The sequence below is a fragment of the Pan troglodytes genome, chromosome 1 (genome assembly GCF_028858775.2).
Source record: "Pan troglodytes isolate AG18354 chromosome 1, NHGRI_mPanTro3-v2.0_pri, whole genome shotgun sequence".
Lineage (NCBI taxonomy): Eukaryota > Metazoa > Chordata > Mammalia > Primates > Hominidae > Pan > Pan troglodytes.
The window spans coordinates 185565107-185591944 of NC_072398.2; the positions used below are offsets into that span (position 1 = coordinate 185565107).

The 26838-nt window shown below is 42.1% G+C and overlaps 1 protein-coding gene across 10 annotated transcripts in view; it reads left to right on the forward strand.

Moving 5' to 3' along the window:
* TESK2 (testis associated actin remodelling kinase 2) overlaps nt 1-26838 on the forward strand; it is a 149285-nt gene that overhangs the window by 90676 nt on the left and 31771 nt on the right. For all 10 annotated transcript variants that reach the window (XM_001156172.8, XM_009456275.5, XM_009456271.5 and 7 more), the window contains one exon: nt 16436-16484. In XM_001156172.8, coding sequence (XP_001156172.3) covers nt 16436-16484 — 49 coding nt within the window. The remainder of the gene's footprint in view (nt 1-16435; nt 16485-26838) is intronic.

The following is a 26838-nucleotide window of genomic DNA, read 5'->3' on the forward strand; positions in this document are numbered from 1 at the left end:
TTTCTTTTTTCTTTTTCTTTTTTTTTTTTTTTTTTTTAAAGACAAGATCTTGCTGTTTTGCCCAGGCAGAGAAATGCAGTGGTATGGTCATAGCTCACTATAGCCTTGACCTTCTGACCTCAAGTGATCCTCCTGGCTGTCTTCTGAGTAGCTGGGACTACAAGCACACACCACCATGCCTGGCTAATTTAATTTTTTTATTTTTTTAGAGACAGGGTCTCACTATGTTGCCCAGACTGGTCCTGAACTCCTGGCCTCAAGTGGTCCTCCCACCTTGATCTCCCAAAGTGCTGGGATTACAGGTGTGAGTCACTGTGCCTGGCCTCTTTTCTTTTTTTTTTTTTTTAACGGTTATTAGCAGGGTTTCAGTGTTTTAGATGTAGGCCTTTTAGAAAACAGAAGTATCAAAAGTATGTCCACGTTTTAACATTGTATTATAGGTTTATTTAGGCCTCTTAATTGTTGTTACCATAACCTTTAGAATCACATTTTTCTGGAAAGACCAGTATGGGTCAGAAGAACCCCTATGATATGTATGCTGCTTACTGCTCAACGTTGGCAGCAGAAAACCTCGTAAAGCAAACCGGGTAGATTTTCATTGGTTCGTAGATAGGCAGTTCTTTTTTATGAATCAAAAACCAAAAGTGGTTTTATTGAACCACTGGCCTTTTTTTCTTTCTTACTCATTATCACAAGGCAAAACACAGACTTTGGAGCCAAACATCCAGATTCCAGTACCCTCTTTAACCTTTGTCAAGTCATTTAAATACTCCAAACCTCATTTTCCTAGATGATAAAGTGGGGGTAATTTCATCTCAGGTAATATATTTATAAAGCAATTAGCACAGTTTCCAGGTATATTGTAGGTAAGCAGTAAGTAATTTTCTTGACAGCTTTGATACAGTGGCCCCAGAACTCTTCCTACCAGGTGCTGTTATTCAGCCTTCAGGAGGTCCATGAACAGTAGTAATAGTAGTGTCAGTGTTTTTTAAATTTTTATTATTTATTTATTTATTATTATTATTTCTTTGAGATGGAGTTTTGCTCTTGTTGCCCAGGCTGGAGTGCAATGGTGAGATCTCGGCTCACTGCAATCTCCGCCTCCCAAGTCCAAGCAATTCTCCTGCCTCAGCCTACTGAGTAGCTGGGATTACAGGCAGCTGCAACCACGCCCAGCTAATTTTTATATTTTTAGTAGAGACAGGGTTTCACCACGTTGGTCAGGCTGGTCTCAAACTTCTGACCTCAGGTGATCCACCTGCCTTGGCCTCCCAAAGTGCTGGGATTACAGATGTGAGCCACCACACTTGGCCAGTAGTGTCAGTGTTTTTTAAATCAGAGTAAGGACAGCTAGATATGTTTTAGACTATGTCACACCTCTTTCTTCACTTCTTTTTTTTTTTTTTTTTTTTTTTTAAGACAGAGTCTCGCTCTGTTGTCCAGGCTGGATGGAGTACAGTGGCATGATACCGGCTCACTGCAACCTCCGCCTCCTGGTTTCAAGCAATTCTTGTGCCTCAGCCTCCTGAGTAGCTGGGATTACAGGTGTGTGCCACCACATCCGGTTAAGTTTTATATTTCTAGTAGAGATGGGGTTTCATCATGTTGGCCAGGCTGGTCTTGAACTCCTGGCCTCAGGTGATTCACCTGCCTTGGCCTCCCAAAGTGCTGGGATTATAGGTGTGAGCCACCATGCCTGGCTCTTCGTTCACTTCTTTGTTTAGGTAATAAAGTTTGAGGGAGGACATTTATGCTTTAATGTTTAACTCTGAGCTTTATACAGAACTGTGAATTTGATAAATATTTGACTGATTGAATGCGAATGCCACCAAGGAACATGTTAATGTTATTTTCCTTATGCTAGTTTACAAAGAGTTAAAGTCTAAAATTTGTTTTAGATCTGTTAACGTTATATCACAGGGGAGTGACCCATACAATTTTTTGTATTATGTACCTATTATTAGTTTTCTGTGGCTATCATAACGAATTACCACAAACTTAGTAGCTTAAAACAACACACGTTTATTTTATCTTACTGTTCTATAAGTCAGAGGTCTGACAAGAGTCTCACTGGGCTAAAATCAAGGTATCAGCAGGGCTGCATTCCTCTCTGGAGGCTCTAGAGGAGAATCCATTTCCTTACTTTTTTCAGCTGCCAGTGGCTGTTTGCATTCCTCGGCTCATAGACCCCTTCCGTCTTCAAACCCAGCAATGAGTCTTTCTCACATTGCATCACTCTGATATTGACTCTTCTGCCTCCCTCTTCCACCTATGAGGACCTTGTGATTACTTTGGACCCACAGTGATAATCCAGGATAATCTCTCTTTTAAAGTCTTCTGACCAGCAACTTTAATTGCATCTACAATTTTTATTTATTTCCCTTGCCATATAATGCGACACAGTCACAGGTTCTGGGGATTAGGACATAGACATCTCTGGGGGGCCATTAGTCTGCCTACCTCAGTATCCCATTAGGAAAGCATTTTTGAGCACATCCCCATGTGCTACTATTAACCCATAATTAAATATTAGTAAAATGAAATTTCTCTTGTTATCAAAAATAAGTAAAAGTTTTCATTTTCTTCCCATACTCCAACGGATAATGCGGCTCATTACCCATTTTGGAGACTGCTGGCTAATAGTAGGTCCTAGGAAAAGACCTGCCTTGGAATAAGAATTTCAACTTTTGGCAGGGTGCAGTGTCTTCGTGCCTGTGAAATCCCAGCAATTTGGGAGGCCGAGGCAGGCAGATTGCTTGAGCACAGGAGTTCAAGACCAGCCTGGGTAACATGACAAAACCCCATCTCTACAAAAATACAAAAATTAGGCCTGGTGCGGTGGCTCACGCCTGTAATCCCAGCACTTTGGGAGGCCAAGGCGGGCGGATTACCTGAGGTCGGGAGTTTGAGACCACCCTGACCAACATGGAGAAACCCCATCTCTACTAAAAATACAAAAATTAGCTGGGTGTGGTGGCGCATGCCTATAATCCCAGCTACTCGGGATGCTGAGGCAGGAGAATTGCTTGAACCTGGGAGGTGGAGGTTGCAATGAGCCGAGATCATGCCACTGCACTCGAGCCTGGGTAACAAGAGCAAAACTCCATCTCAAAAAAAATACAAAAATTAGCTGGGTGTGGTGGTGCGTACCTGTAGTCCCAGCTACTTGGGAGGCTGAGGTGGGAGGATCGCTTGAGCCCAGGAGGTGGAGGCTGCAGTGAGCCAAGATCGTGCCACTGCACTCCAGCCTGGGCAAAAGATGGAGACCTTGTCTCAAAAAAAAAAAAAAAAAAAAAAAATTCAACTTTTATTTAAGTTCAATGAATACTGAGAACTAACTGTGAACAAGGCAATGTTTTAAGTATATGGAGAGGCACAAAACTACATGGTATATGTTGTCCAGGTGGACTAACTATTGGCTTAAAGGCTTGTTTTGTTTTTTTGTTTTTTTTTCAGGTCCTAGTCCAATGAAGGTTGGGTAGAGGTGGAAGGAGAGCTCATTTTCACCTAGAAGAGGGCCTCAGGTTCCTCCACTGGATCTTCTGCATCTGCTGGCAGATGAAGGAAGAAGCTGTGGAAAATAGTGTTGAGGTTTTATGGAACAGGCCTAGAAATGACATAATCACTTCTGCCCATATACCACTGGCCAGAACTTAGTGTTACAGTCTTAACCAACTATAATGAACACTGGGAAATGTAATCTACTTCAGGAGGAAAGGGGAAGCAATTTGTTGAACAAGTAGCTATTCTCTTCCACACACAGGATCCCTGCCCTCAAAAACCTTTTAATATCATGGAAGAGGTAGACATTAGGTAAAACTTGATGTAGAAGGCAGGGCCTAATAAATGCTCCAGTAGAGGTTTATTTTTTATTATTATTATTTTTTTGAAACGGAGGCTTGCTCTGTCACCCAGGCTGGAGTGCAGTGGCACAATCTCGGCTCACTGCAGCCTCTGCCTCCTGGGTTCAAGCAATTTTCTTCTGCCTCAGCCTCCTGAGTAACTGGGACTACAGGTGCACACCACCACACCCAGCTAATTTTTTTTGTATTTTTGGTAGAGATTGGGTTTCTCCATGTTGGCCAGGCTGGTCTTGAACCCTTGACCTCAAGTGATTCTCCCGCCTCGAGAAAGATTAATTGTGATTGGAAATATTTGAAATTACATCTCTGAGCTAGAGATTCTTATAACCAACTTCAAAGAGCTATTTTAAGAATTCAGTGACAGGCCAGGCACAGTGGCTCCCACCTGTAATCCCAGCCCTTTGGGAGGCTGAAACAGAAGAATTGCTTGAGGCCAGGAGTTCGAGAGTAGCCTGGACAACATAAGGAAACCCCATCTCTACAAAAAATTAAAAAATTAGCCAGGTGAGATGGTGCATGCTTGTAGTCTCAGCTATTTTGGAGGCCGAGGTGGGAGGATCGTGCGAGCCCATGAGTTCAAGGCTGCAGTTAGCTATGATCACGCCACTGCACTCCAGCCTGAGTGACAGAGTGAGACCCTGTCTCTAAAAAACACAAAAAGAGTTAGGTGATTTAATATGTGGACATGTCTGGCACACTAAATGCTATATAAATGTTTGGTGCTATTATTGTTGTTGTTATTTGGAGGTGTTCTTGAGCCAAGTTTTTAAGGATTTATAGAGCTTTGAAAAATGGATTCCAGACAGAGGGACTCATTCTCACAACAATATGGAAGTAGGAGGATTCAGGACATATTTAGAAGTGGCAGGTTGTATAACTGCAACATAGAGAATGCAGGTGGTGCCTGTGGCCTCAGAGCCTGCAGGCGGTGCTGGCTCTGGGTCCAGGTTGGAAAAATAAGAATTTTATAAAATGCAAAATAAAAAGAAAAGAGAGAGAATGCAGGTGGATGTAATAGGAGATAAAGCAAGAGAGGTTTGGATCAGATCATTCAGACCTTTGAATAACATGGTAAGGAATTTGGACTTTAATCGGGATCTGTAAGCTGCCACAAAAGCTTTTTGAGTAGCAGTTTCTCAGGGGAAGTGATTGTGTCTTGCTCATCTTTATATACTTTGTATAACTATACGGAGAGGTAATATAGCATTGTGATTAAGAACACAGACTCTATAATCAACTGTTTAGGTTCGACTCCCGGCTCTGCCTTTTATTAGCTGTATGATTTGGGGCAAGTTACTTAATCTCTGTGCCTCAGTTTCTTTATTGGTATGATTGGGATAATAAAAGTACTACTTCATTGGGTTATTATGAGGATTAAATGATTTCATATAAGGTAAAGTGCTTAGAACAATGCCTGCATAGTAAGTGCTCATTAAGAGTTAGCTGATACCAGGCTGGGTGTGGTGGCTCACACCTGTAATCCCAGCACTTCAGGAGGCCGAGGATGGCGGATCACTTGAGGTCAGGAGTTTGAGACCCGCCTGGCCAACATGGTGAAACGCTGTCTCTAATAAAAATACCAAAATTAGTCAGGCATGGTGGTGCACGCTTGTAATCCCAGATGCTTGGGAGGCTGAGGCAGGAGAATCCCCTGAACCTGGGAGGTGGAGGTTGCAGTGAGCCAAGATCGTGCCACTGCACTCCAGCCTGGGAAACAGAGCAACAAAGTGAGACTCCATCTCAAAAAAAAAAAAAAAAAAACTTAGCTGATACCAGGCCGGGCGCGGTGGCTCATGCCTGTAATCCCAGCACTTTGGGAGGCCGAGGCAGGTGGATCATCTGAGGTCAGGAGTTCGAGACCAGCCTGGCCAATGTGGCAAAACCCTGTCTCTACTAAAAATATAAAAATTAGCCAGGCATGGTGGCAGGCGCCTGTAATCCCAGCTACTCGGGAGGCTGAGGCAGGAAAATTGCTTGAACCTGGGAGGCAGAGGTTGCAGTAAGCTGAGATTGCACTACTGCACTCCAGCCTGGGCAACAGAGTGAGACTCTGTTTCAAAAAAAAAAAGAATTATCTCATACCATCATCATTATCATCGTTGCCAGTGCCTGGCACATAATAGGTACTCAAAAAATTTTGAGTTGTGTTTTAAATTTACCCAGTGAAGCCTGGGCGCAGTAGCTCACACCTGTAATCCCAGTACTTTGGGAGGCCGAGGCGGGTGGATCACTTGAGGTCAGGAGTTCAAGACCAGCCTGGCCAACATGGTGAAACCCTGTCTCTACTAAAAATACAAAAAAATTAGCCAGGTATGGGGGCACATGCCTGTAATCCTAGCTACTTGGGAGGCTGAGGTGGGAGAATCACTTGAACATGGAGGCCAGATAGCGCTGCTGCACTCTAGCCTGGGTGACAGAGCAAGACCCAGTCTCAAAAATAAATAAATAAAAATAAAAATAAATTTACCCAGTGAAGAATCACTTGAGCCCAGGAGTTTGAGGCTGCAGTGAGCTATGATAGTGCCACTGCTCTCCAGCGTAGTTGACAGAGCTAGATCTTGCCTCAAAAACAAAACAAAACAAAACAAACCATAATTTACCCAGCAAGTGTTTTTTGTTTTTAACCTCCTTCAGAGAAAGACTAACAAGTGTTTATATATTGTCATATGCCAGGCAAGAGAATGGTATCTTGCTGTTAAGAAGCTTGTGGTCTAGTAAAAAAGTTATAAGGCATGTGATAAAACATAGTTAAAGCTTGGAAATGATGCTATAGGAAGGTGATATAGGCTGGGCATGGTGGCTCACACCTGTAATCCTAGCATGTTTGGGAGGGTGAGGCAGAAAGATTGTTTGAGCCCAGGAGTTCAAGGTTGCAGTGAGCTGTAATTGCAACACTGCACTCCAGCCTGGGTGACAGAGTGGGACCTTGTCTCAAAAAAAAAAAAAAAAAAAAAGAAAGGAGTGTAAATGGCTGCCTTGGTAGTTGAAGAACATGAGAAGGAAGTATTTGAACTGGTATTTGAGGATGAGTAGAATCTAACTACAGTAATGCAGTGCATAAGATGTTTTGGTCAACAACAGACCGCATACATGATGGTGGTTCCATGAGATTATAATACCATATTTTTACTGTACCTTTTCTATGTTTAGATATGTTAAGATACACAAAGCTTACCATTTTGTTGCAGTTGTCTACAGTATTCAGTACAGTAATATGCTGTACAGGCTTGTAGCCTAGGATCAATAGACTCTACCGTATAGCCTGAGGGTATTGTAGGCTATACCATCCAGGTTTATGTAAGTACACGCTGTGATTATGCAACCACAAAATCACCTAAGAATGCATTTCTCAGAATGTATCCCCATCGTTAAATAAGGTATGTGGAAATGAAGAGAGGGGCATTTTAGGTAGTGGGAACAGTCTGAGAAAAGGCAAAGATGTGGAAAAGCTTAATAATGACACTTTATGGGGAATGGTAAATCATGCTATAGAAAAGACTCTAGTCTCTAGACAAAGTCTAGTTTACCAGTAGTATCAGAGTTAAGAGTTTCCTGTTGGGGCCGGGTGCAGTGGCTAATGCCTGTAATCCCAGCCTTTTGGGAGGCTGAGACGGGCGGATCACTTGAGGTCAGGAGTTCGAGACCAGCCTGGCCAACATGGTGAAACACCCCGTCTCTACTAAAAATACAAAAATTAGCCAGGTGTGGTGGCTGCCTCTAATCCCAGCTACTCGGGAGGCTGAGACAGGAGAATCGCTTGAACTCAGGAGGCAGAGGTGCAGTGAACCAAGATTGAGCCATTGTACTGCAGCCTGGGCAACAGAGTGAGGTTTTGTCTTTAAAAAAAAAAAAGAAGAGTTTCCTGTTGGTCTTACTATCTTTAGAGCAGTGATAAACAGTCATTTGTTTAAAGGCTTTGCTACTCACTGCATGTAGTCTGTAGACCAAGCGACATCAGCATCACCTGGGAGTTTAGAAATTCAGATTCTTAGGCCCCATCCCTGACCTACAGAGTGCGAGTCTGCATTTTGACAAGATCCTTCATGGGTTTGTTTCCACAGTGGTCTAAAGTACAAAAGCAATCCTTGGCCTAGTGTGGTGGCTTACTTTGGGAAGCCAAGGCAGGAAGATCACTTGAGGCCAGGAACTTGAGACCAGCCTAGGCAACACAGTGAGACCCTGTCTCTACCAAAAAAAAAAAAAAAAAAGCCAGCTGTGGTGTGTGCCTGTAGTCCCAGCTGCTCAGGAGGCTGAGACAGTGAGACAGGAGAGTCACTTGAGACTGGGAGGTTGAGGCTGCAGCGAGCTTATGATCACACTATTGCACTGTGCCACCGCACTCCAGACTGGGCGACAGAGCAAGACCTTGTCTCAAAAAAAAAAGCAACCCTCCTTCTCAACATGAATCTGTATGTCATATGAAACTAAAAATAACAAAGTTGAGTAATCACTTACTCTCAAAGCACATGCATTAAGAAAGCACCCCCTTCCTGAGTTAAGTAATTCTAGCTGGTATGATTTGGGGTGGGGTATGGGGATAGGGGAATAAAAATCATTCAGAATATAAATTTTTAAGGTCTTGTGACATGACGATGATTTGAGGCTTCATTTTGATTTTTGATATAGTTAGCAATAATAACTTTAGTGAAAACTTGTTGATGTTACGTGCTTTTCTAGGCACATGTCACTTCCCTGTCAAGGATGAGTAATATTTCCTCTTTATAGTATATTGTTTTTTTACAACATTTAGAGTGATTAACTCTGTTCAAGCTCTTTTTTTTTTTTTTTTTTTTTGAGATGGAGTCTCATTGTCACCCAGGCTGAAGTGCAGTGGCACAATCTTAGCTCACTGCAACCTCCACCTCCCAGGTTCAAGCTATTCTCCTGCCTCAGCCTCCCGAGTAGCTGGGACTACAGATGCCCACCACCACGCCTGGCTAATTTTTGTATTTTTAGTAGAGATGGGGTTTCACCATGTTGGCCAGGATGGTCTTGATCTCTTGACCTCGTGATCCTCCCACCTTGGCCTCCCAAAGTGCTGGGATTACAGACATGAGCCACCATGCCCGGCCGCTCTTTTTCCAATATAAAGCTAATGCATGTCTCAGCTTGCCAGCTCCGTGACACCACTTTGGATGTGGTGGTGGTTTTCCATTAGGAATGATTTGGGAGAGGTTAGGCAGTAAAGTTGCACGTAGAAGTAGAGTTGTGTGACACAATTGTGATATGGTTATTTGAGTAGAGGGTGGGAAGAAAGCAGACAGAAAACTGTCCTATGAAGCCAGTGCCTGCCTGGATGTGCTATGACATCTCTGTAGATGGTGTGGTCAAAATAATAGTGGGCCTGGGAGGAAGAAAAGCAAGGGTGTGCCACATCCAAACCAGGTCTTTTCAGCTTCTAGAAAAACCCATGATTTTAAAATGTAGCCATTGTTTTTCTAGTAGAATCCTATTGCCTGACTTCTTTATAAATATTTGATTAAAGAAAATCAAATACCTCTTGGCTTTACCGCCTTGTACTTGCCTCTAATGTTCTTTAATGTAACACGAGTTTACGTTGTGAAGTTAATTTGGTAATTATTGCTTCTTCATTCAATAAATGTGTGTTTAGCAACTTGTGTACGAAACATTTTGTGTGAGACATTGTATATAGAAACAAATGAGACAAGATCTGTACTCTTAAAAGCCTTGGCCCGGCATAGTGGCTCATGCCTGTAATCCTAGCACTTTGGGAGGCCGAGGTGGGAGGATCACTTGAGCCCAGGAATTTGAGACCAGCCTGGGCAACAAAGCAATACTATCTCTAAAAAATAATTTTTTTTTTTTTTTGAGACAGAGTTTCACTCTTGTTGCCCAGGCCGGAGTGCAATGGTGCGCTCTCGGCTCACCACAACCTCCACCTCCTGGGTTCAAGCAATTCTCCTGCCTCAGCCTCCCGAGTATCTGGGATTACAGGCATGTGCCACCACACCTGGCTAATTTTGTATTTTTAGTAGAGACAGGGTTTTCCATGTTGGTCAGGCTGGTCTCAAACTCCCGACCTGAGGTGATCCGCCCGCTTCTGCCTCCCAAAGTGCTGGGATTATAGGCGTGAGCCACCGCGCCGGGCTAAAAAATATTCAAATAGGCCAAGCACGGTGGCTTATGCCTGTAATCCCAGCACTTTGGGAGGCTAAGGCAGGCAGATCACCTGAGGTGGGTGGATCACCTAAGGTGAGGAAGTTTAAGACCAGCCTGGCCAACATGGTGAAGCCCTGTCTGTACTAAAAATACAAAAATTAGCTGGGCATGGTGGCAGGTGCCTGTAATCTCAGCTACTCAGGAGGCTGAGGCAGGAGAATTGCTTGAACCCGGGAGGCGGAGGTTGCAGTGAGGCAAGATTGCACCACTGCACTTCAGCCTGGGTGACAGAGCGAGACAGTCTCAATCAGTCAATCAATCAATCAATAAATACCTTATATTCCAGTCTGGGGAAGGAGTCAGAAATGTTAGATTAGCAAGAATAGCTAACATTTTCTAGTGTTTATTATGTTCCAGAAGCCCAAGTTATCTTATTTCATCTTCACAATAACCATATGGGTTAGGTAATATTAATATTTACATTTTGCATGTGAAGAAACTGAATTGCAGAGAGGTCATCAGTAAATGGTAGAGCCAGGATTCAAATCAAAGCAGTCTAACTCTAGATCCAGACCACTTAACTTAATACTAATTAGCAGTCATTCAAAGTAGGGTGAAAAGTGCTAGTTATACTGTGGGAGGTAGGGAGAGACAAAAGAGAGAGAGAAGAGATTAATGCTAAGGGCGTCCAGGAGATCCTTTGTATAGAAGATGAAATTTTAGCTGATCTTGGATGATTTTCAGTAAGTATAGTATTCCAATTCAAGGAAGGAACTTCAACCAAGTTTCCAAGTCATAAAAATCATTCATGCCATTTAATAAATCTTTACTGATAACTAGCTTACTGTGTTCCAGACACTATACTAGGTAGTAGAAATGCAGAGATAAATGAAGCTCTGAATCTTCCATAGTGAGAAAAGTTTCAAGAGTGATATGGGGCCAATGCAGGAGGATTGCTTGACACAAACAGTTCAAGACCAACCTGGACAACAGCAAGACCCCAGCTCTATTTAAAAAATTAAAAAATTTGCTCGCTGTGGTGATGTGTGCCTGTAGTCCCAGCTACTCAGGAGGCTGAGGTGGGAGGATCACGTGAGCCAATGAGGTTGAGGTTGCAGTGAGCTATAATCACACTGTTGTACTCCAGCCTGGACAACAAAGCAAGACCCTGTCTCAAAAAAAAAAAAAAAAAAAAAAGGGCTGGGCGCAGTGGCTCACACCTGTAATCCCAGCACTTTGGGAGGCTGAGGGGGACGGATCACGAGGTCAGGAGATCAAGACCATCCTGGCTAACACAGTGAAACCCTATCTCTACTAAAAATACAAAAATTAGCTGGGTGTGGTGGCATGCGCCTATAGTTCCAGCTACTCGGGAGGCTGGGGCAGGAGAATGGCGTGAACCGGGGAGGCAGAGCTTACAGTGAGCCGAGATCGCGCCACTGCACTCCAGCCTGGGCGCAGAGTGGGACTCCATCTCAAAAAAAAAAAGAAATGTAGCTAGAGGCTGGGTGCAATGGCTCACGCCTGTAAGCTCAGCACTTTAGGAAGCTGAGGTGGGAGGATTTCTTGAGGCCAGGAGTTCCAGACCAGCCTAGGCAACATAATGAGACCCTATCGCTATGATAATAATAATAATAACAATAACAACAATAATAATAATACTACCAAAATTAGCCAGGCGTGGTGGTGCACACCTATAGTCCTAGCTGCTCATGAGGCTGAGGTGGGAGGATTGCTTGAGCCCAGAAGTTCAAGGTTGCAATGAGCAGTGATCACACCACTGCACTCCAGCCTGGGCAACAAAGTAAGACTCTTTTTAAAGAAAACAAAAACAAAAACAAAAAAAAACCTTAGAAACATAGATAGAGAATGTAACCTATTCTTAAAGTTTGGTAACAAATAAAAAGAGTGAATTAGATTCATATTTTAGCGAGGGGGCAAGGGAAGATTTCTATTTTTATTTTTTAGACAGAGTCTCGCTCTGTTGCCCAGGCTGGAGTGCAGTGGCATGACCTTGGCTCACTGCAACTTCTGCCTCCCTGGCTAAAGTAATCCTCCTGCCTCAGCCTACTGAGTAGCTGGGACCACAGGCATGCCACCATGCCTGGCTAATTTTTGTATTTTTTTGTATAAAAAATACAATTATTATTTTGTATTTTTTGTAAAGATCATATTTCACCGTATTCTCCAGGCTGGTCTTGATCTCCTGGGCTCAAGAGATCTGCCTGCCTTGGCCTCCCCAAGTGCCAGGATTCCAGGTGTGAGCCACTGTGCCTGGCGGAAGAATTTTTTAAGATGAGGGAAATTTAACTATATATTTGTAGGCTAGGGTCATAGAGCCCAGAGGAAAAGGACAGGTGGATGAAGAATAAGGCTCATGGGAAAATGTGAGGTTTCAAAGATAAGTTGGAGTGGATCATGGGAAGTTTTAATGTTATTCTGTAGGCAGAAGGGAACCATTGAAGGGTTATGAAAAAGAGAATGACATATTTTGTGTTTTGAAAAGGTAACTCTCATAGCCATGTAAAGGATAATGTAATTTAGGATTGTTAATAATGATAAAAACCACTGACCTTTATTTGAGCATACACTAGGCATTGCTACACAGTATACTTGAAAATATCCCATTTAATTCTCATAACAACCTTTTAAGGTGGTGTTATTTTTCTGTCCATTTTTATAGATGAGGAAATTGCGATTTATAAAGATTAGGTAACTTTCTTAATGTCTCCCAGGTGGAAATGGAGAGATATCCCTGTGCTCTAGAGGAAGGGTCAATGCCTTAGTGTTTTCTATTGCTTAGAATACCAGAAACTGGGTAATTTATAAAGAAAAGGAAACTATTTCTTACAGTTATGGAGGCTGAGAAGTCCAGGGTTGAGAGGCCACATCTGGTGAGAGTCTTCTTGCTGGTGGGGACTCTCTGCAGAGTCCCGAAGTGGCTCAGGGCATCACATGGCAAAGGGGCTGAGTATGCCAGATCAGGTCTCTCTTCCTGTGTTTTTTTGTGGGAGACAGGGTCTCATGCTGTCACCCAGGCTTGAGTACAGTGGCATGATCTCAGCTCACTGCAGCCTCAACTTCCTGGGCTCAAGTGGTCCTCCCACCTCAGCCTCCTGAGCAACTGAGACCACAAAAGTGTGTGACCACACCCAGCTAACATATGTATATGACGAGGTCTCAGGTCTCCCTATATTGCCCAGGCTAGTCTTGAACTCCTGGATTCAAGCGATCCTTCTGCCTTGACCACTCAAAGTGTTGGGATTATATGCATGAACCACTGTGCCCAGTCTCTTCCTCCTCTTAGAAAGCTACCAGACTCATTCCTGCAATAATCCATTAATCCATGAATGGATTAGGCAGAGCCCTCATGACCCAATCACCTCTTAAAAGCCATACCTCTCGGCCGGGCGCGGTGGCTCACGCCTGTAATCCCAGCACTTTGGGAGGCTGAGACGGGCAGATCACAAGGTCAGGAGATCGAGACCATCTCAGCTAACATGGTGAAACCCCGTCCCTACTAAACATACAAAAAATTAGCCGGGCGTGGTGGCGGGCGCCTGTAGTCCCAGCTACTTGGGAGGCTGAGGCAGGAGAATGGCGTGAACCAGGGAGGCAGAGCTTGCAGTGAGCCGAGATTGCGCCACTGCACTCCAGCCTGGGCGACAGAATGAGACTCCGTCTCAAAAAAAAAAAAAAAAAAAAAAAAGCCGTACCTCTCAATACTGCCACATTGGGAATTAAGTTTCACTATGAGTTTTGGAGGGAGCAAACATTCAAACCATTGTAGTCACCAGACTTTTTCTATAAAGGGCTAGATAGTAAATATTTTAGTCTTTACAAGTCACACAGTCTCTGTCACAACTATTCAACTCTGCCATTGTAACATCAAAGAAGCCATAGATAATACCGTATCTATGTTCTAGTAAAACTTAATTTATAGAAACAGGTAGTTGGCCATAGTTAGCCAACTCCTGCTAGTACCCATCATAGTTTGGAAAGCCTTAATCAAGGAGGAAATGTAGCTTATCATATTTTACTTTAACTGTTTTTGTTATAGTGGGATAATGGGAATAGAATTATTCCTAGGCAGGGATATAATTTAATCTCAGAGAAGCAGTCTTTCTAAAAGAGTCTGACTAGAAACAGCAGTTCATGTATACAATTTAACCACATTCTGCATAATTTATCTTTTTATTATAATTGCCCTCCAACAGAATGACCCTAGAATGAAAGTTTTTATTTACTCTCTGTCCTTAATACTTTCAACATAGCAGCCATTCAATAAATAATTGTTTAATAAATTAATGGCATACCCTCAAAATTCTAGTGATTGGGGAGTTGTATGAACATTTAGAGAAAAATGACCCATCTTATTTTATTTTTATTATTAATTAATTAATTTATTTATTTATTTTTGAGGCAGAGTTTTGCTCTGGTTGCCCAGGCTGGAGTGCAATGGCACGATCTCGGCTCACTGCAGCCTCCGCCTCCCGGGTTCAAGTGGTTTTCCTGCCTCAGCCTCCTGAGTAGCTGGGACTACAGGCGCCTGCTACCATGCCCAGCTAACTTTTGTATTTTTAGTAGAGACAGGGTTTCACCATGTTGGCCAGGGTGGTCTTGAACTCCTGACCTCAGGTGATCCACCCGCCTCGGCCTCCCAAAATGCTGGGATATTTCCACATTAGTTGAAATGTGGAAGCAGCATGTTTTAAAAACTCTGCTGTGATATTATAGCCAACCAGGCATTCTCCTTTGTTTCTTCTCACTCAGCAATCATTTACTGAATTTGCTTACTCTTTGTTTACTAGGTGGTGTTAGGTTCTGTGAACACAGGGAAGAATATGACATGGACCCTGTCTTCCTGGAAATTTTATGATCCTTTCTAACACAGTCACTGCTTGCCTTACACTCTGCTTGTAGTCAGTCTCTTCCCATTCCTTTGCTCTTCTAAACTAGAACTTACTTGGGACTTGGGTATTGTTAATGGCTTTAAGACGTTTATCTTCTCCTACTTTATGATCATCATCAGTCATACTCATTGATTTATGGTTTTTATTTAAAAATCATTCATATATGAAAATATAACCTGTTGGTTGAGAAAAACTTCAAATATCACTTAAATGTGTAAACTAAAAAGAAATAGTGACTTTGTGTCTGTGTGTAAGCATTTAGTTAGGTAATGGCAGAGCTGAAACCAGCATCAAGTTTATTTACTTCCAATTGGGGCTCTTTCCATTATACCATGCTGTTTTCAAGACTACTCTCCTTTTTCCACCATTGCTTTTTACCACCAGGTCTTGCTACAACCAGATACTTCATGGTAAATTTAGAAATTTATCAGCCTGGCATCTTAATCAAGATTAAGAGTCTTATGCCAAATCTTATGCAAAGGCGTAAGAATGATATAATGAACCCTGAGGACCTGGGGGGAAAGGTTGGGAGGGGGATGAAGGATAAAAAACTACATATGGGGCTGGGTGCGGTGGCTCACGCCTGTAATCCCATCACTTTGGGAGGCCGAGGCGAGTGGATCACAAGGTCAAGAGATTGAGACCATCCTGGCCAACATGATGAAACCCCGTCTCTACTAAAAATACAAAAATTAGCTGGGTGTGGTGGCGCATGCCTGTAGTCCCAGCTACTCTGGAGGCTGAGGCAGGAGAATTGCTTGAACCCGGGAGGCAGAGGTTGCAGTGAGCCAAGATCATGCCACTGTACTCCAGCTTGGCAACAGGGTGAGACTCTGTCTCAAAAAAAAAGCAACAAAACCACATATGGGGTACAGTGTACAATGCTCAGGTGACAGGTGTTCCAAAATCCCAGAAATCACCAGTAAAAAAACTAATCCATATAACCAAAAACAACCTGTACCCCTAAAACTCTTGAAATAATTAAAAACAACAAAAAGATTAAGAGTCTACAGGGCTGTACAAGATAGCAGGGGGCTTCACAGGTTCTTTCTTCCGTTCCTTTCCCTTTCCCTTTTTCTTTCCCTTTCCCTTCCTTTCTTTTCTATCTTTCCTTTTTTTTTTTTTTTTAGATGCAGTCTCTTTTTTTTTTTTTTGAGTCAAAGTCTCGCTCTTGTCCCCTAGGCTGGAGTGCAATGGTGCGATCTCAGCTCACTGAAACCTCTGCCTTCCAGGTTCAAGGGATTCTCCTGCCTCAGTCTCCTGAGCAGCTCGGACTACAGGCACATGCCACCACACCTGCCTAATTTTTGTATTTTTAATAGAGATGTGGTTTCACCATGTTGGCCAGGATGGTCTTGAACTCCTGACCTCAGGTGATCTGCACACCTCTGCCTCCTAAAGTGCTGGGATTACAGATGTAAGCCATCATGCCGCACCCCACAGGTTGTTTCTAATGCATGGATAACTAACCTGATTTCTCTATATGAATTTACATTTGTGTCCTTTTCACTTGTTAAATAATTCTGTTTTGTTCTTTAGGTTCATGGGTGTATGTGTTCATCAAGGACAACTGCATGCACTTACAGAGGTAGGACATCAGTAAGTGTTGAAGTAACGTATTTGCCTTAGTTTCAGCATTTATAGTTCCATAGTAAGTGTTGCTTGCATATGTAAACAAAATGTATGTGCATTTATGTTTATGCAAAAATGGCAGTGTTAATAATGCTTTATTCTATTACCTGGGAACAATGGCAGTATTTCTCTCTCTCTCTCTCTCTCTCTCTCTATATATATATATATATATACACACACACACACACACACACACACACACACACACACACATACACTTTAAGTTCTGGGGTACATGTGCAGAATGGGCAGTATTTCTTAATGTCCTTGTATTCCCTCATAATACTTGGTGAATACTCTGACAATATGAGTGCTCAAGTATTAAAGTATTAAGTTAGCTCTTGCTGCCTAGATATGACTCCATCCTAAGCCAAGGGATGACAGCACTTCACTGCAAACTCTCTATGGCAACAAATTACCAGACCACCTGGTAATGTTTGCTGTCCTGATCTAGAATTCCACAGTCCCTGCTGTGGTTTCCTGATTGGTCTTATTACTTGTTGGAATCAGTTTACATCTTCATTCTCGTTTCATTTCCAGCCTCTGCTAGGCGGAATATGTGATAGTCATTATTCATCCTCCGAGGATCAGAGAACTCTCTTTAGAGCCAATTCAGGTACCAAGTTATCAACTTCAGACCTTGCTTGGGTGCTCCTTGGAAACACAGATTCCTGGAACCTTCTAGGTTTAATAGGTTTGTATAGGGCCTATTACATCTATATTTTTAAAAGCTCCTCAGATTATTTCATGAGCATCTGGATTTGAGAATCTATGTTCTAGATTCTTTTCACATTCCTCCTTGAGAAGCAATTACCAAAGTATAAAGTGAAGAAACTTAGGAAGGAAAGTTGTTTAACAGAATTTGCAAGAGTATTGGTTTTTTACTGGCTTGGTAACTGGTATTAGTCCTTAATAGCTTATGAAAGAGGGTCCCATGTGCCTCAGTCTCTCTCTTTTCTCAGTTACTGAAGGCACTAGAATGTGGAATGTGCGCAGCTATGCCCTGCCTCTTAAATGGAAAGCCAAAGAAGACAGAATGGTGAAGAGGTTAAGAGCATGGCCTCTGAAGTCTTGATTACATAGGTTTGAATCTGTCTGTATCTCAAAGTTTCCATCTGTATAATGGGGATAATAATAATTAATAATACCTGCCCCAGGGAGTTTAGATAGAGAAGATGACCAAGAGCTGAGCCCTAGAATATTTAAATTTTAAATGTCTAGAGAAGGCCGGGTGCTATAGCTCACACCTGTAATTCCATTGTTTTGGGAGTCTGAGGTGAGAGGATTACCTAAGACCAGGATTTCGAGACCAGCCTGGGCAACATAGCAAGGCTCTGTCTCTACAAAAAAAAAAAAAAAAAAAAAAAATTAATAATTAGCTGGATGTGATGGCATGTACCTGTAGTCCTATTTACTCAGGAGCCTGGGGCAGCAAGATTGCTTGAGCCCAGGAGTTTGAGGCTATAGTGAGCCATGATTGTGCCACTGCACTCCAGCCTGGGCAACAGAGTGAGACCCTGTCTCTAGATAGATAGATAGATAGATAGATAGATAGATAGATAGATAGATACGTACGTACATACATACATACATACATACATAGAGTGAGACCCTGTCGATAGATAGATAGATGAATGAATGAATGAAAGTCTGAGGAGAAGGACAGACTGAGAAGGAGCAGTTAGTGAGGTAGGTAGAAAACCAGAAGAACATGCTGGCCTGTAATGAAAAGGAAGAGTTTCAAGGAAGGAGTATTAATTGTGGCAAATGCTGTTGATATAATGTTGACCTCACAAGGATGTTGTGAGGATGAAATATAAAATACTTATTTAGTACAGTGCCTGGCATGTATAAATTATTTAATACATGTTAACTCTTTGAACAAAATAACAGTGACTAGTCCCTCTTCTGAACTCTGAATTGTTAATATTTTTCATTTTGTACTTAGTCCTATACCGCCATTAGTGTCATTAAATTAGACTTTTTACTGAAGTATAACATATCAGAAAAAGTATACATATGAAAAGTACCACTCACAAAATTTTTACAAATGAACACACCCATAACCAGCACCCCAGATCAAGAAACATTTGCCATGTATTTTTTTTCTTGGAGGTGAGTCTATAAATTCTTCAGAGATAAAATTCTCCCCTTCCTTCTGTCTACCAGAGTTCTGACGCTAATAAGCATAAAAGTATTTGATGCATTCCCTGCATGTGTGATTGTTCTCTGAAATGTGAATTCATTGGAAGGGCTGGTGTGTTAGTTTTGCCGACAGAGAAGAACATCTGTTAAAATCTGTGTTAAGTTGCATATTTTAAAGCAGGTTGTGGTGGAAATGACAGTAATGAGTGATCATAATGCAATATTCTCTTGGCCATGTTGTACTTAATCTGCTGCTTGTTAGCTTCTTTATAGCCATATAAAACATACAATGTGTACTTTATGGAAGAGTATTTATTGCCAGTCTTTCCAGCAGCATTAATGAGATTTTGACATAGCTTATGATATTGGTAATTTTTAATATGATGTTAATAGACTGGTAGTGATGAAGCCCAAATAGCCAAATGCTCTTGGTTATTTTTAGAAGGGATCAGCAAAGGCCTTGATGGCATAGGTCTTTGGAGACTTCTAGGTTTAATTGCCTTATAATTTGACTTGGCAGCACAACTATATGGTAAGGATAATAAAAAATAAATTATTAAAAATATCTAGCACAGTCCTTGAAACTTAGATGACATTCACCAAATACTTTTCAGTTGGTGGAATGCTTATCCTCCAAAGTAATGTGAGTACCATTCTTCATTTCTCTTCACATTTATTTGTCAATAATTACAGTAGACAAGCATGGCACTCATTAATACCTATAAAACATTGACATTATTAGGAAGAATATTTCTCATATACATTAGTGATCTGGACTTTCCTGGGCTTGAACCATTTCCATGAGTCTTCTTTGTAATTGTAGACATTAATTGAACTTGGAACAGTCAGACACTTAGTTTTTATTTTGTTTTTGTTTTTAAACTACCTGTAGTAATGATAGACTAAAGATTTTTTTTTGGGGGGGACGGAGTTTCACTCTTGTTGCCCAGGCTGGAGTGCAATGGCCTGATCTCAGCTCACTGCAATCCACCTCCCGGGTTCAAGCAATTCTCCTGCCTCAGCCTCCAGAGTAGCTGGGATTACAGGCATGCGCCACCATGACCGGCTAATTTTGTATTTTTAGTAGAGACGGGGTTTCTCCATGTTGGTCAGGCTGGTCTTGAACTCCTGACCTCAGGTGATCTGCCTGCCTTGGCCTCCCAAAGTGCTGGGATTACAGGTGTGAGCCACCGCGCCCGGCCAGCTGACTCAAGTTTTTAAGCAAACTAGTATTTGTTAAAGTGAAAGCATAGTCTGGGCATGGTAGTTCACGCCTGTAATCCCAACACTTCCAGAGGCCAAGGTGGGCAGATTGCTTGAGCTCAGAAATTTGAGACCAGCCTGGGCAACATGGCAAAAGCCTGTCTCTACAAAAAATACAAAAATTAGTCAGGTGTGGTAGCATGCACCTGTAGTCCCAGCTATTGGAGAGGCTGAGGTAGGAGGATCACCTGAGCCCAGGAGGTTGAGGCTGCACTGAGCCATACTTGCACTACTGTATTCCAGCCTTGGTGACAGAGCAAGACCCTGTTTCAAAAAATATATAGTGAAAACGGTTTGGTGAAAAGTCACATGAAACCTTTTAAATTTAATGAGTTGAAATAAGAATCTGTATTGAGGCTGGGTGCAGTGGCTCATGCCTATAATCCCAACACTTTTAGGAGGTAGAGGCAGAAGGATTGCCTGAGTCCGTGATTTTGAAACCAGCCTTGGCAACATAGTGAGACCCAGACTCTACAAAAAATTTAAAAAATCAGCCAGATGTGGTGATACACACCTACAGTCTCAGCTACTTGGGAGGCTGAGACAGGATGATTGCTTGAGCCCAGGAGGTTGAAGGTTGAGAATGCAATGAGCCATGATTGTACCACTGCACTTCAGCCTGAGCAACAGAGAGAGACCTCTTAAAAAAAAAAAAAAAAGAATAGGAATGTACCATAAGTATGTCTTTCATTCACAAGACCTAACCTTGTCTTTCACTTAGTCACAAGTATCAGGGAAGTGTAAATCTTTGTTTTTTTTTTAACAGAAAATATAATTCTGTGTATTGGTTAGCTGTTGCCCTCCAGCCACAAAACCTCAAAAGCATACAATAAACATTTATTTCTCATACATTTCCAGGGTTAGCTGAACTGAGTGGGGCTAGATTTGGCAGTTGTGCTGATCTCAGGCTCACTCATGCATCTGCAGGTCAGCTGGTGGTCTGCTCTAGGCTGAGATTTGCTGGGAGAACTTTGCTCTGGCTCATCCTCCTTCTGGGGCCAGTGGGCTAGACTGGACTTGTCCTTTTTAAGATGATACCAGAATAGCAAGAATATGACAGTCCATTTGCACAACTGATTTTCATGACTCTCCTTATGTTCAGATTTGCTTGGCCAACATCCCATTGGACAAAGCAAGTCACATGCTTGAGTCCAGGGGTAGGAAGTATGCTCTGCCCTTATCAGGAATACGCCGCAAAGTTATGTGTCAAAAGGCACAGATTCAGTAGAAGGCGAAGAATTGGAACCCTTGACAATCAACCATGCCCTGTAAATATCCCAGTCAGCAGATCATAAGTATTTGTGTTTTCTGCCCCATTGGAGAGTAAAGAATTTCTCCTATTTCTTAAACCATAACAACTATTAGTTATTTAAACTCCCACTATGGGCAGAATGCTATGATTGATACTTTATATTAACTATAATTCTCACAATGCTATAATCTTATTTCTTCCATTTTGTAGATGAGAAAACTAAAGCTTAGAGAAATTAAGTTACTTCCCCAAAGTAGGATTGCATCCAGGTTCATCTGACTTCAAAGTCTATTTCTATTACAACATGCTGTGCTTAATTGATTTTTATATTCCCCACAGTGCTAAGCACAAGATCTTATGTGTGTAGCATGCATAGTATTTGTAGAATTCAATTCTGACTCACTTTTTATGTATTCTGGGTTATTTGGAAAAGATACTTTCTTCCTGGTCATTGGGTGTATTAGAATGTGTTTGGGAGCAAGTAACAGAAAATAGTTAAATGGGCTTTAAACAACAAAAGGACTCATATAACTGGAATTTTAGCAGTTTATTAGATTAAGTATTGATATAATTCAATGGTTAAATTGACGCTGTCCAGAGACCTTATTCTTTCTCTTTGCTCTGTCTTTATGTTGTCAGTTTCATCCTAAAATAAAGATGTCTGTCACTCATAATCAAAAAGTAGCTGCCAAAAACTTACATGGTATATGTTTTCTCTTCTATAGCCAAGATGAGTGGGAGGTTGGGATGGAGAGGAGAGGAAGAAAGAGAGAAGAGAAAGAGATGCCTCTGGATAGATTGTATGTCATCTCAAAGCGCTTTTTCCTTTTAATATTGTTAAGAAAGGCACAGAGAAGGAAATACCGTCAAAATCAAGCAGTTTGGGAACCTGTTAGTGCAGAACCTCTCAGTGGCTAGAAGATTGGGGAACTGGGTAAGGTATATGGTTGTGGAGAGGGATCACAAATGGCAGTACTCTCTGATCAGGAGAGTCAGCAATTGAATTGCTTGGTGAGCAGGATGTTTTGGGGGTCTCTCTTGCCTTTTCTGCCATGAAGAAAACTATCCAGCCAGGTGCAGTGGCTCATGCCTGTAATCCCAACACTTTGGGAGGCCGAGGCGGGTGGATCACCTGAGGCCAGGAGTTTGAGACCAGCCTGGCCAACATGGTGAAACTCCGTCTCTATAAAAAATACAAAAATTAGCCAGGCATGGGTGGCACAAGCCCATGGTCCCAGTTACTCCGGAGGCTGAGGCAGGAGAATCACTTGAACTTGGGAGGTGGAGGTTGCAGTGAGCCGAGATCATGCCACTACACTCTGGCCAACAGAGCTCTAGGCAACAGAGCGAGACTCTGTCTAAAAAAAAAATTTAAAAAAAAATAAACTATTCTTATTTTCTTCTGTGGCGATGAGAACCACTCAGCCAATTCTGCAGTTGCAGAATATTCCTTGGCCTAGTCGAGGTGATTCGGTCTTTTTACAACAGAGCCATCTCAGTCGAGCAGATGTTTGGTACTGAAAGAAATGCTTTTAGCTAAAGGCTATTGCAGAGAGTTTGTTATTCACATAGCTCTGATCCTCCTGTCACTCCCTATTCCCACCCAACCATACATCTTCTTTCTTTATTAAAGAGTATTAGTGACTTTGGAAATTTCTTGTTTATGCGGGTTGATATGTATTGCTTCTGAGTTGGTTTTGTCAGACTTATAAGAAGCCTTATATAATCAGACAGCTTACAATGAAACTCCATGGGTTCAGTGACCAAACTCATGCGTTATTTATAAAAATGAGCAAGCCAAGGCCATGTCCAGTGGCTCACACCTGTGATCCCAGCACTTTGGGAGGTTGAGAGGCAGGAGGATTATATGAGGCCAGGCGTTCAAGACCAGCCTAGGCAGCATAGTGAGACCTTATCTCTACAAAAAAATTTAAAAATTAGCCAGGCATGATAGTTTGTGCCTGTGGTCCCAGCTACTCGTGCTGAGGCAGAAGGATTACTTGAGCCCAGGAGGGCAAGGCTTCAATGAGCTAGGATTCTGCCACTGCACCCCAGCCTGCACAACAAAGTGAGACCCCATCTCAAAGAAAGGAAAAGTGAGCAAGGCAGACCCTGATTCCAGTTTTTTTGGTGTGCTGTGATATGTGATATTGTTATTAGTTGTGCCTGCTTCTTATTTTTTTGTGTTTCAGTACAGAATATTTTCCTATCCTTATTTACCATGATAAAGATGTGAAGTTGCTTGGTGCCCTGCCTTGGGTTAACTTTGGCAGCAAAGGCATACCTATCTTTCAAGTTTGGGACTGGCAGCTGTTAACCACCACATGGTAGTTTAGAGACACACCAGAGGTACTAACAGTGATTGCATCTGTGATTCAGGTTTTCCTAAAAGGACAAGTGAGGGGGAAACGACAAAGATGTAAATTAGAAAATACACGGGAAGGTAGAGATTCACTTGATACACACCATTTTGAGTGAATCTACTATGGGCTAGGTACTTTGCTAGGCTCTAGGTTTAGGATAAAAAGACATCTGCTCCCATGATCTATTGTTACATAACAAACTACCCCAAAACTTAGTGGCTTTCTAATTTTAGTTTGCTTGTGATTTTGTAGGTCAGGTATGCAGAAGGGCTTTCCTGGATCTTTGATCCATATGTGTCAGCTGGAGTGACTGAGCTGGCAAATCCATTTCCAAGATGGCTTCTTCATTTGCATATCTGGTGCAATGGTACTCCTTGGTTCTTCTCTTTTTCCACATGGTGTCTCATTCTTTAGATCATCTCCATATGGCTTAGGCTTCCCACAGCATGGTGATCTCAGGATAGTTAGACTGGTACAAACCACTCAAGTGGAAGCTGCAAGCCTTTTATGACCTAGCCTTGCAAGTTCCAGAATGTCCCTTAAGCTGCATTTTATTGGTCAAGCAAGTCACTAAGGCCATCTGTCAATGACCATCTTTAGTTCACTGGAGTGTCTTTCATGAACTCAATGGTTAATGGCTGGGATAGTGAGAAAATTCTTACTGTGCCCTTCCTTAGAAACTGTTTTTTAAAAATCTGTTATCCCATGCTGTTAACTCTCAGATCTCTCTGTATATTAATACTTGTTACTCATTATAGTTCATATTCTTTTTTTCCACTCAGTTATTTTGCTAGTGTTTGCAGTACAGCTTAGCTTGGTTACCTTCCCCAAACTGGCCATCCATTCCAACCTTATCATTTCATTTCTTTATTTTTTGAGATGGAGTCTTGCTCTGTCACCCAGGCTGGAGTGCAGTGGCACCATCTCAGCTCACTGCAACCTCCACCTCCCAGGTTCAAGAGATTCTCCTGCTTTAGCCTCCCAAGTGGCTGGGACTACAGGCGCACACCACCACACCCAGCTAATTTTTGTATTTTTAATAGAGACATGTTTTCACCATGTTGGCCATGCTGGTCTCAAACTCCTGACCTCGTGATCCGCCCACCTCGGCCTCCCAAAGTGTTGGAATTACAGGTGTGAGCCACTGTGCCCGGCCCTTATCATTATTAGAATCCTTGTTCTTGGCCGGGCACAGTGGCTCACACCTGTAATCCCAGCACTTTGGGAGGCCAAGGTGGGCGGATTACCTGAGGTCAGGAGTTCGAGACCAGCCTGGCCAACATGGTGAAACCCTGTCTCTACTAAAAATACAAAAATTAGCTGGGCATGGTGGCACATGCTTGTAATCCCAGCTACTCGGGAGGCTAAGGCAGGAGAATCACTTGAGCCTGGGAGGCAGAGGTGGCAGTGAGCCGAGATCGCGCCACTGCACTCCAGCCTGGCAAACAGAGCAAGACTGTCTCAAAAAAAAAAAAAAAAAAATCCTTGTTCTCTTATTAGAATCCTTTGTTCTTTGGGGTTAGTTTTGATTTTTTCTCATCACTTGAATTTAATCGGTCCGCAGTCTTTTCCTATTTTCTTCTTTGTGATATCTTTCTGATTATTTTTCTTTCTCTTCATTCCAAAGCCATAATATTATTTCATGCCTCAATTCCTACAAATACTTTTTTTTTTTTCTTAAGAGACAAGGTCTTGCTGCTCTGTCACCTAAGATGGAATACAGTGGCACCATCATAGCTCACTGCAGCCTCAAACCCTTGGGCTCAAATGATCCTCCTGTCTCAGCCTCCCCATTAGCTGGAACTACAGGTGCATGCCACCACACCCAGCTAATTTTTACATTTTTTGTAGAGATGGAGTCTCACTATATCACCCAGGCTGGTCTCGAACTCCTGACCTTAAGGGATCCTCCCACCTGGGCCTCCCAGAGTGCTGGGATTACAGGTGTGAGCTATCACACCTGACCTGTTTTCTTCATTTTGACATACTACTATCTGAATAATCATCATCAAGCACACCTGATAATGTGATGCTTCTGTCTAAAAAATTATGTTTCCTATTCTAAATTCTCTCTAATCTCGTTTGATAATACGAATCCCTCCTTTAGTTACATGGGTCTTTTTGCTCTCTTCTATACATTCTTGCTTTAGGTGTCCCTTCCAGTACTAGGAATGTCCTTATCTCTCTTCTCTCCAAGCTGTGTCAAATCCCAGGTTCTCTAATGGAACTAAGTCTCCTAGATAGAGCTTATAATAATACTCTGTGTGGCTGGGCCCATAGTATATGTTTAGTGTGTGTTTGTAGTCGATGGTCTAGTGTAGACCCAACTCTAAGAAAGCTGAATTAGCCCTAGCGGAAAGAGCCAGAAATCAAAAATAGTGTGAAGGCCAGGCACAGTGGCTCACGCCTGTAATCCTAGCACTTTGGGAGGCCAAGGCAGATGGATAACTTGAGGTCAGGAGTACAAGACCAGCCTGGCCAACATGGTGAAACCCTGTCTCTACTAAAAAAAAAAAAAAAAAAAAAATTAGCCAGACATGGTGGCGGGGGCCTGTAATCCCAGCTACTTGAGAGGCTGAGGCAGGAGAATTGCTTCATCCCTGGAGGCAGAGGCTACAAAGCCGAAATCACACCACTATGCTCTATCCTGGGTGACAGAGTGAGACTCTGTCTCAAAAAAAAAAAAAAAAAAAAAAAAAAAAAGAGAGAGAGAAAGAAATGTCACATCTCAAATCCTTTCATAATTAGAAGTTTATTTCACTTAAACTTCTATGTGCAAAAAATATTTCTACAAATACAGTTTGACATGTACTTTGCTTTTGGAAAAAGTAATTTTTATTTAATTTTTTTGCTTTGCTCATTTAGTAATAAAAAACTCTCAAACTGTGGTACATTTCTGTTCTTATTTTTAGTAACTCCCTGTGACATTTGAGAAACAAGAATTTGAGGTTGGCAAGCTAGCCCACAAATAATAGAAGAGTTTATTTAGTTTACTTTATCCTTAAAACAGTTTTTCTCTGACTTGCTTGCTTGCTTTTGGCTCATTTATTCATCCAAAAGATATTTATTTGGCTCCTACCATGTCTGGCACTATTCCAGGTACTGGGAATACAATAATGAACAAATAAAAATCCCTGTCCCACGTTTTAATTTTTTTTAAGTTTAACTTTATTTTATATTTTTTATTTTTGGTAGTGACATGGGTCTTGCTGTGTTGCCCAGGCTGGTCCTGGGCTCAAGTGATCCTCCCACCTTGGCCTCTCAAAGCACTGGGACTACAGGCATGA